This window comes from Clupea harengus, chromosome 18, assembly GCF_900700415.2.
Source record: "Clupea harengus chromosome 18, Ch_v2.0.2, whole genome shotgun sequence".
NCBI lineage: Eukaryota > Metazoa > Chordata > Actinopteri > Clupeiformes > Clupeidae > Clupea > Clupea harengus.
In genome coordinates, this window is record NC_045169.1 from 7,796,449 (window position 1) to 7,807,205 (window position 10,757).

A 10,757-nucleotide genomic window follows, 5' to 3' on the forward strand; every position below is an offset into this window, starting at 1 on the left:
TCTTCCCATTCTCTCTTTAAAGTCTGTGGTTGTAAGGCAAACGTATCAGCTCACTTAGGCCAGATCTGTAAAAAATCTCCAAATACTTTAGAATGACAAATAATAAATAATAATAAACAAGAGAGTATTCAGATGCTTTGAAAATGGATGGGTTTATGTATGAAGTATGTACTACAATTCAATGGCAGAGTAAAGCAGATGTCTCAAACACAATGTTCAAAATAAGCACCCACAACCACTCACTCACTCACTCACTCAACACAACTCATGCAGATACGCACACAACTACAGCTCAATCAGGAGTGTTCATCAACTGCCATTCACAATAGTGGGCATTTGTAAGATGGTCTATCTACTTGGCAACAATGCAAATTCACGAGAGATATTAGTCCAGAAATACAACGCAAGGACAACAAGAAATGACAAATACAAAATGAAAAAACACCAAAATTGTCTTACACATATTCTGAGGGGGAAAAAAAAAAGCATTGACCTAAATGAGGACTAACTGAACTTATGAAACACCGACTGAAAACAAGACTGACATTCAAGTGAAATGCAATAAATTAACAAAATGAATGTGCAACTTTAATCCAAATTGATATCTTAATGGTATTTAAGTTTAAGAGTACAGTAATTATGAAAATAGACAAAGTGGTCAATAAAGAGCGCACAGTGGGATATCTTTTTTTCCTTTTGGAAAGGTGGGGTGCATTATGTCAAAACAAACCAAAAAAGACACACAGAAATGGCACAGACTTCAAAACTCACATTTCATAAAACGAGTTCCAATTGTTTTGCATAATTTCAATCCGTTTCATGGTTTCATTTTAGAAGTTGCAAATAGTGGTTATGTAATGTACAAAGATGACACACATACACACAGTCTCACACAGATTTGTGATTAGCAAATCTAAGCTAAATTCCTAAACACAGCAAACAGAATCCCAGCCGGTCAAAAGATACTGTAGGCCAAAATGGGCTTGTGCTATTTTCTTACAGATAAATTATACGTGTCAGGTATCCACTTCATAACACCGGCATCTTCATGTGTAACAGCGCAACTTTTGGCCGACAACCAAAACCCACCGACCAAACAGCAATCACAAGAGCCCTTTTTCCACACAGAACTTTACATGTGTGTGTGAAAGGCATCCAAAATTATTGCATTAGGCTACAGTCATTTCTGTTAATAGAATAGCTATCCCACTCGAAACCAAACCATGACTTATGTAGCTACCCATGACCAAACGCTAACGATTCAGTTGCACCTTATATAAGACTACAGTAACCTTGTTACCTAGTAACGGCCCTATGTGTACCCTGACACGTCGATAGTTTGTATTTATATAAACTAGGCTCAAGGTTAAGACTAGGGCTGGGTATAAGGTTGAGGTGCATGAGTATCAACGTGGTGTGTTACACCGTATGTATATGTATAATTACAGCGCAACAAGGATTCTGTTAAATTAAAGTGATTAAAGTGTTGCCGTCTAATCTTTGTAGTTACACTCAATCACCATCACCATGTATCTGTCAGAACACCTCACCTACCAACTCATAAATCATTTAGTTCACAGCAAGTCTGACTTCATCAAAAGCCTTCTCACCTTCTCTTAGTTGAGACCTTTTTTTTTTTTTTTACTCGGTCACCATGGTAACCAACATTATCCCTGTGGTAAGGAGATACCAATACCTCTTCGCTACTGTACACTGCACTACGGAATACAAAATGTCAACTTCAGTCCTTCGGCCTCACAGGCATTCTTCCACCCTAAGCACACCACTACCCTCCATCACAATACATTAGATAGATACAAACTGGTAACTGTACTGCGGCAACGTAGAAAAAACAACAACAAGTTTAGTCATTCAAGCTTGCGGAGAGGAGATTGTTTCCACTACTGTATGGATGCACCATTCTCAGAAAGCAGAGCTTTTGATCTACAGCAAAAGGTGAGTGTTTGTTTTTAGAGGGTTGTGTGTGTGTGTGTGTGTGTGTGTGTGTGTGTGTGTGTGTGTGTGTGTGTGAGTGTGTGTGTGTGTGTGTGTGTGTGTTTGGAGGGGGGAGGGGGGCTTGTTACCCCTGCTGCCAGCAGCTCAGGGGCATAGGACAGCACTAACATGAGCATGGTGAGGTGAGAGAACAGGACTAGGTACTAACCCAAGTATCAGCTCCAAGTTCTCCCCGTTTACCTGCACTTGACTAAACTCAGCAATGGAGGTTTTACACAACAATCACACAACCTTACAAAAGGAGTCAACGTTATAGTGTTAAGATTTTGAGGCGAAATTCTGAACAGTACATTTCAAATCACTTTCACTCATCACACACTCATACCGTACACACACACACACACAGAGAGAGACAGACAGACACACACACACAGAGACAGACACACACACACACACAGAGAGACAGACAGACAGACAGACAGACGGACACACGCAGCAGCCGGTGTCTACAGCTTCGGACGTTTGTTTAGTCGGGCAGTGGTGGCAGAGGGCAGACGGGCCACAGGGAGGCTGGGCACAGCTAAGCAGGGGAGGGCAGTGGGCAGTGGGCCTGGCAGCTCAGCAGTCAGTGGAGATTTTGGCGGAGAGGTCCTGGATGCGGCGGGCGCTGCAGCTCTTACAGAGGATGTGCCCGTCCAGGGGGTAGCAGCCTCGCCCCTCCCCCTCCGACGACAGGAGCAGACCACATTCCTACGAAAGGAGAGAGGAGCAAAGACATTTCAAAAAGCCCACGTTTGCAAAACTTGAAAAAGGGGACCAGAAGATGTGATCAGGGACTGCCAAAGGAAACTGGTACTAAACATTTTTATGTGTTATGACAGATATCCTCTTTCATAATTATATTAATGTGAAAAACAGTTTCATACCAACAGGCACTCATACATTCACCAGGAATGAGAAGGATAACTTTCAGTCACTTCTAAGAACCTTTTTTTGAGTAATAGCAGAGAATCTCACCTCACACTTGTAACAGTTGACATGAAAACTCCGGTCCAGGGCAACTATCCTGACCGTCTCCTCCTGTCCCGGCTCGGGCATGATTGGCTGCACACACACTGAGCAACGCGGGGCGAACTTCCTGTGACACAGGAAGTAACAGTACCATCAGTAAAACGAGCTGCGGAACTACACGCACACTAATGCAAACACATCCTGTCATCCAGGCACAGCAGGAGATGGACATCTGGCTTGACTAGCACACAGGTCAGAGTGTCACACAGGCCCCATATTCCATAAGAGGATACCTTCCAGTTCATCTCTGCAAATGATAATACCTGAAACGTTTTTTTGACCAAATAATGGCGAATTTATTTGTAAGCCGAAAAGCAAAGCTCATAATCCCCTAAACCCCCACCACCAGGGACAAAAATACAAACAGCTTAGGTTTATCTTACTGCCTTCTCCTCCTCCCCCCCCCACACAAGCTGGAGAGAAGCCCCTGAAATAGCGCGTTTTTTTTTTTTTTTTTGGCAAAGCCGTAGCATTAGCATCGGTGTGAGCCCCTGTAGTTCTGCAGCACTAGCTGTCGCTACCTGTGGAAGTCGTCGATGCAGTGGATCTGGGAGGAGGCGTCCACGGTGAAGGGCACTCCGTCCAGGCAGCAGTTGCACACCACGCAGGTGAAGCAGCGCGGGTGGTAGGCCTTGCCCATGGCCCGCAGGATCCGGTCCAGGATGGGGTTGGAACACTTGGAGCAGCGCTCGAGGGTGCTCTGAGAGGAGAGATGGGGAGGGAGAGAGAGAGAGAGAGAGAGAGAGAGAGAGAGAGAGAGAGAGATGACAAGTCAATACATGCAGCAAAACGATGGATACAAAAACAACAACAACCACCACAGCAACAACAACAAAACAAGACAATAAATACAAACCAGCAGTGAAGGGTTAGTACTGGGTAAATTGTTCCTTATGGAAAACAGTGTAAGGCTTAAAAGATCAACGAGAGGTGAGAGGAGAATGATAAAGATAACAGGAGGAGGTTGCTGAAGGAGACAAGCCACTGTGAGAAGAAAGTGAGGAGACATGAGAGAAACTAAGAATAGAACACAGGAGAGAGAGAGAGAGAGAGAGAGAGAGAGAGAGACACAGAGAGAGAGAGAGAGAGAGAGAGAGAGAGAGAGAGACACAGAGAGAGAGAGAGAGAGAGAGAGAGAGAGAGAGAGAGAGAGAGAGAGAGACACAGAGAGAGACACAGAGAGAGAGAGAGAGTCCACTGACTATGTAACAGCTCTCGCAGTAGCTCTTCTTGTCCAGTGCGTAGAAGGGCTGGCCTCGCAGGCGGGCGTGGCAGGTGATGCAGGTGAAACACTCCACGTGGAACACCTGCTCCATGGCGATGCACCCACTCCCGTCTCCAAGGACGTTGTCGCCACACCGTGCACAACGGCCTGCCGAAAACAACCATCAAATCTTAGCCAGGGCTCCTGCCGATTCCCGTAAACTTACCAAACTTTTCCTAAAGGTTTTTTTCCCCTCTTCACCCTCATTGCTACTACAGCATATCTCTCATTGGTACGCTCGGTTGTACACACACACACGTGAAATTTGTGGATCAATTAAATCATAAACATTTTGTACATTTACCTGATCTAAAGAGGTGATTTCATTTTCGAAAAAATAGATTAATGTGCTCAGATGCCACAATATTGTCACTAGTTTGGCACTAGAGTTCAAGAGTAGTTCAACGCATTAACAGGACTTTGACAGTGACCTCGGTGTGTGACCTTAATCTATTAATTGCAGGAGGCTTTTGCACCACTTTCCATTGATGCCTGTCTGCATTAAGATCCGTTTTCAGGTGACTGAATGAGACACTGGATGAAATGGAAGGATAAGTGGCCTAAAGATGAGGTCAGAACCTCATGTCTAACCTGTGTCACAGATCAGGTCCACTAATCTGATCTATTTTTCGCCAACAGAGGATGTGATCTCATGGAAGTTCGACTAACTCCTGGATTAAAGTCCATGTTTACGGCACACAAATTACTGAACATCTTATAGCAATCACTTGCCTAGACGGTTCTTAGGACGTGTCTGCCAAGGATTGACCCCAAGAGGGCGGCATTTGACTTAATCAGAACGTACCAAAGTACTCCTCGGTAGGGGGGTGGTTCATATCATGAACCAGCTTCTTGGTGAGCCGCTCCAGCTCTTCTTCAGGCCTTGGCACAGCCCCCTAAACACAACGAAACTCACATCAGGTGGTTTGCAAAAACGATCAGCTAAATTAGGAGGCTTTCTGAGGACTCCTTAAAAGGAAGCACTTATCAACACATCAGAAAACACACTTCCTCCAAGGCACATAAATCCAGTCTTAAACCTTTGCTAAAAGATCCTGGTAGCCCTGGTAGTTTCTCACCACAGGGTGTGAAATGGTAAGGTTCTCTGTGGACCCCTCACCTTACTAGGATGATAGGCTGCACTCTGCACGGTCCCTGAGGCGTCCGGACCCCTGTTGGGCGGCTGGGGGCCCTGGCTGGCTCGGACTCCCAGCGGCCCTCCTGGCCCTCCCTTGGCGTACCCACCCTCTCCGTGCATTTCCTGGGCAGAGGCAGGCGGCATAGAGTACCAGCCCTGCTGCTGTGGTGACTGGGCCTGGTTGTGCACCAGGTGGTCCTGGTAAGGCGGCCGCTCTTGGGCAGGGGGCCGGGAGGTGTGCTGGCGCGGCGGGGTGTAGGCCTGCTCCGCCTGTCTGCCCGTCTGGGAGTAGGTGGTGACCGGCTGGGCGGTTTTGACCTGGACGCTGAAGCGGGGGCCAGTCGGTGTGGAGGCGGTGGTGTAGGACGCAGGCACTGGCTGGGGGTAGGGCTTGTGGTGAGTGGCTGAAGAGGAGGAGGAGGAGGATGAGTGGGATGGATAGGAGTAGTCCAGCTGGGAGTTGTATGGAGAGGTCTGGTGATCACCGGCGTACGGGGGCGATGGGTGGTACTGGCTCTGGGGGTGAGGGGGGTAGCCCATGGACGGACGGCCCGGTGGGTGAGCCCCTGATGGGCCTGAGGGCTTGTAGCGATCCCCTGAGAGGTGCTTGTTGTAAGGCACATTATCATAAAGCTGTAGGGGGGAAAGGAGAGAAATCAGCCGGCTGACAAGAACAGCCGAACTAGTTTTTCTTCTTCACCTCAGTAACATCTGAGCCATGAGTGACAGAGTGAAAGTAGTTCAAGAGTAGTTCAACGCATTAACAGGATATTGACAGTGACCTCGGTGTGTGTGTGACCTTAATCTATTAAGTGCGGGAGGCTTTTGCACCACTTTCCATTGATGTAGTTAAGATGTATTAAGATCCGTTTTCAGGTGACTGAGCTACAGTTGCTGAATGAGACACTGGAGGAAATATGATTAGTGGCCTAAAGATGAGGTCAGAACCTCATCTGTACTCCTCAACTCATTGTGGCTGTCTGTAAAAAATAAGATGCCTCTTCAAACGGTTGTATGCTGCTCTTCCCCAAGAGAATCAATAAACTTTTATAACCCAGAACACCTAAACCTATTAATATATATTCCAAATCCAAGTAAAAACTATTTAAACACTACTGAAACGCTTTTTTTCATGCACAATCTGTGGTGGTGGCGGCGGTGATAAAGACCTGTGTGCTTGTGCTGTGTGGGTGGCTGTCCAAATCGGCTAGCATGCAGGTCAGAGAGTCTATTTCAGCGTCTATGTTGGAGTGGTGCTTCTCTGGCCCTCGAACCTGGAAAACAATGCACACATTACCACTCCGTTTCAAATGGAAGACAAATTAGAAGGACAGAGCTGAAAAAAATAAACATGTTATGAGGATGACTAGTATTTCACATTCCAAATGCATCTTCAGTGTACAAAATGTAGAGATCTACAAACAGAAGCTGCCCAAAGGATCATTACAACAACGAAAGAAAATGTACCCGTCAAAGTATAAAAACATAATTCCTGCAATTAATTTGCAGCAACGATTGCCATCATTTCACAGTTCAGTTCTCACTCCACACCCAAAGCCAGCTACCAGACAGCTGGTGTTGGATGATGACTAATATTTCCAGCTTATCACTACTCCCATAACCTCAAAGTAATGATGAAACGACCCCATGCATAGCATCTGGACATTCCAATTCCAATGTTGCTGGCTGCATGACTACAGCGGATATATTTAGAAGAACCATGAGAATCATTTGAAAGGATATTTGACATCCCTGACCCACCTGATGGTCATAGGCTGCCATGTGAGGGTTCCAGGGGGGTCGCTCGTCTTTGGGCCCATGGGAAGGGGGATAGTAGTGGTCCCCGGAATTAGGAGACATTGGGTGAAAGGCAGCAGAGCCTGGGTCTTCAGAGTGCTGCATGATGCCACCTGAAAAATCACCACACACACACACACACACACACACACACACACACACACACACACACACAGACACAGACACAGACACAGACACAGACACAGACACAGACACACACACACACACAAATAACATAAATACTTTTGTCAAGTGAATGACATTTCAAGGACTCTGGCAAACATTCAAATATGACCTCAGCTGTTTACTCTGGTGTCCATACCAACCTGATATAGACAGACAACACAACACCATGAGGGTCAGCTATAGTCACACTGTTGGAATGTAAATGAGTTACTGTTACTGTAATGTAACCAGACTCCTCAAATTTACTGCCAGGAGGAGAGAAAATAGATGCGGCCGTTTTATATAACTGGGACTGGGTGCCTAGTCCTTGCCATCCTCACACCCTGGGTGTACATGCAATGAATACCACAAACCATCCGTGTGTAGCTACTACTGCCATTTGTATAATAATGACAATCAATATTCAAACATATTGATCACAGGATCAAGAAGAGGGAAGAATGCGGAAGAATCTAACCTAAACACACACTATACCTAATCACACAGAGACACTTACTGTTAGACTTGCTAACATCACGGACAGGGCTAAACATCCAATAACCTTTATTTAGCTGACTAATTCCCACCTGTTGGTCCAGTGGCGATGTACCTGGTGGGCCCCCCTCCACCTCCCCCTGAGCCCCCATTCTGCTCGTAGGCGCCGTACTTGGGCCTCGGGTCGGCCAAGACCTTCTTCTGGGCCCTGTAAAAGGACGGTCCGCCGTGTGACATGGGGGGCGCGGCTCTCTCTGGGCTACCTAGGGTTCTTGGAGGCAGCCAGGTGGGGCCGGACATAACGGAACTCTGTGGATGATGGACGAGAGAGGACATCATTCTCATGCAAAGACACCAGGTAGCTCCACAGACCAAAGACTGTAGCATGACATTGACATTAGTCCAAGAACCACCTGTGAGTCTCTATGAAAATAACAAATGATCTCACTCGTATATCAAGGGGCTGTAGCCCTTGGATGACAAATGTGGGAATAAAACCATAGCCAGCTTAGACACGCTCTCTACCGGTAACTGTCTGCGGAGAAGCAGAGGTTTGGCAATTACAGTGTGATCTGTTGTTGTCCACACCCACTGCCTTTGCTTACCTGGTGGCTCTGTGATAGACCCATGCTGCATGATTTTCTGGCAAAATGAGACTTTGCACTGTCCGTTACAGTCTCAAGGAAGCGGTCGTGAGGTATGCGTGTGTTTATGTAATAGGTAACCAAGGCAACCCCGGAGATGCTCCCACTCTGCATTTCCTATGGTGACGTTTTGAAACCACTTTAACAATAGCCTCCCAGTTTCAAAGCAGGAAAAGGGAGTCAGTCCCATACAAGAGGGGAATTCCAGTGGCACTTGGACAAAAAGCCACTAAGTGAGATGTGTGCCTGTACTCTCTCTCTCTCTCTCTCTCTCTCCCTCTCTCTGCCACACACACACACTATTCCCACAGGTGCAAGACACTTGCTGGGTTCCTCGGTCACCGCTGGGCTACCATTGGTACAATGGCTATTGTTCCAGAAGCTTCAACTTCACAACAAACAAGCACAGAAAAATGATAGGAAATGTTGCGTAATGAATAATGGATGTTTTTGCTGGGGCAACTGGAATACCACACAATGCAATGAAGAATATAAGGACTGACAGTATGACTGCCCCCTACGCATGGCCCCTCACAGAAAAACGAATAGCATTTAGTATGAGGGGGGCTACATTAATCATGCATGAAAATAAATTAATTTAGGTATTTGTTAAACGTAGGCCTACGTTACAGAAAAACGTCATCTTACGTGAGATTCCAACAAGATTAAAATAATGCGGGTCTAGGCGTAAAATAAGCCACAGTTGTTAAAACTATTTGTGTTTCATGAATGTGAAGCTATTAATGAAGTTCCACTTTGCACACCGGTGGGATAATTTGAGCCTATTTCCGGTTGACAGCAAACTCAAACCCGAGGTCTGAGGGCCAGGAAAACATCCAAACAAATCTAGACTATATCGTTCGACGATGAAGTTGCCAAGCCTATGAAAAGTTTTATTGCATAGTAGTTGTAGTATGCTAGGCTACACTGCGAACCCCGCTGAATGTTTTCTGCTGAACGAGGTCAATTGTACGACTGAATGTTGAGGACTGACATGCTACGTTGACACGAACCGTTACATTTTCTGTAGCCTTATTACAAGTCATAACATCAAGGATCCCTCTGAAAACCTCAATGCAAGACCGGTGTAAAGCATTTAGACGAACAATGAAGCCGTAACGAGTTTCCGTAGCCTTACCTCTTAAAATCCGGGAGACTTTCCAAAGTCTACAGTCGCCTGGTCTTCACCCTCATCTGCGAATGAAAAAGGGCATAAACATTCATGATGCAATGCTAAGATAACTGTAGCAGAATGTTATGGAGCTCTCCAGTGAAACACCGCTTATCCAACCTGGCAAAATAGCCTATCAGAACGTGGAGTCAGCTAGCTTGAGCACAAACGACCACACGCTGAGATTGCAACAGCAGCCACAGCGTAGTCGACGTTACAAATAACCACTCATTCAGGCAACCGTTACATTGTAAGCCATTTCTGTACAAATCGTCAGCATTAAACCAGGTAGCTGAATTAGGCACGATGTCCCTTACCCTATTGATCCTGTATCTACTAGCATTCAACCAAAACTAAGTCTATAATGCTTGTTAAGCCTACTTGTTTATTTGTTCATGCTAGCAATGCAACTCCATTCGTTAAATTAATGCAAATGATCACCTTATACTGCGTAGGCTAGGTTACACTTGTTGCACACAAACAACAAGCGAAATCGTTCACTCGGTCATTTTAACCATCTGTTTAATTCAGACTATGCTAAATGAAACTTTGAAATATGCTACTTGATCTCCAAAAGATTGATTTCTTTAACCTACTTTTGCTGAGGATCCGTTTAGTCACAGGCCCCATGAACTCGTCACAGCATTCCAAACGTGTGACGTAGAGTCGTCGCCTCGCTGAAGTGGTTGCGGTAAGCACATTTCAGTCGGGCCCGACGCTGTCTGTCCCACATTGGGTTGACAGATGGTGCCTTTCCATCCAGAAAAAAAACCTTCATCGCCATGGGTGATCTAATCCAGCGGCCTATACCCTCATCTGTTTTGGATTTAAAGCACAACACTCTCAATAGGCAACAGATATCATAAAGGTATAGGGGCTATTATTTGCGGTAGGCTTACATTTCATTCAGAATACACAACTCTTGTAAATAAACATACATAGCCTACAGAAATTGTCAATGATCTTTAAAAAAAGAAATACATTATAATCATCGGCATTCCTTGAGTCACCGTGTTCTGACGTCAGTTTACAAACTGCCGTCTCATCTGCTATATC

The 10,757-nt window shown here is 45.7% G+C and overlaps 1 protein-coding gene across 5 annotated transcripts; it reads right to left on the minus strand.

Moving 5' to 3' along the window:
- Window positions 1–133: 133 nt before the first annotated feature.
- trip6 (thyroid hormone receptor interactor 6) lies at window positions 134–10,756 on the minus strand. Of its 5 annotated transcripts, XM_031585378.2 has the most exons (12): window positions 10,683–10,756; window positions 10,298–10,517; window positions 9,669–9,724; window positions 7,979–8,195; window positions 7,191–7,339; window positions 6,599–6,703; window positions 5,412–6,062; window positions 5,097–5,187; window positions 4,230–4,399; window positions 3,549–3,727; window positions 2,974–3,094; window positions 134–2,706 (listed from the first exon to the last, which is right to left on the minus strand). In XM_031585378.2, exons 4-12 carry the CDS (start codon window positions 8,184–8,186, stop codon window positions 2,575–2,577), a joined length of 1,806 nt encoding a protein of 601 aa, XP_031441238.1. In that variant the 5' UTR covers window positions 8,187–8,195; window positions 9,669–9,724; window positions 10,298–10,517; window positions 10,683–10,756; the 3' UTR covers window positions 134–2,574. The 5 variants fall into 5 exon arrangements, with proteins under 5 accessions (XP_031441238.1, XP_012690915.1, XP_012690914.1 ...); XM_012835461.3 differs by lacking the exon at window positions 10,683–10,756 and having other exon boundaries at window positions 10,298–10,658; XM_012835460.3 differs by lacking the exons at window positions 10,298–10,517; window positions 10,683–10,756 and adding an exon at window positions 10,143–10,254.
- Between the last annotated feature and the right edge of the window lies 1 nt (window position 10,757).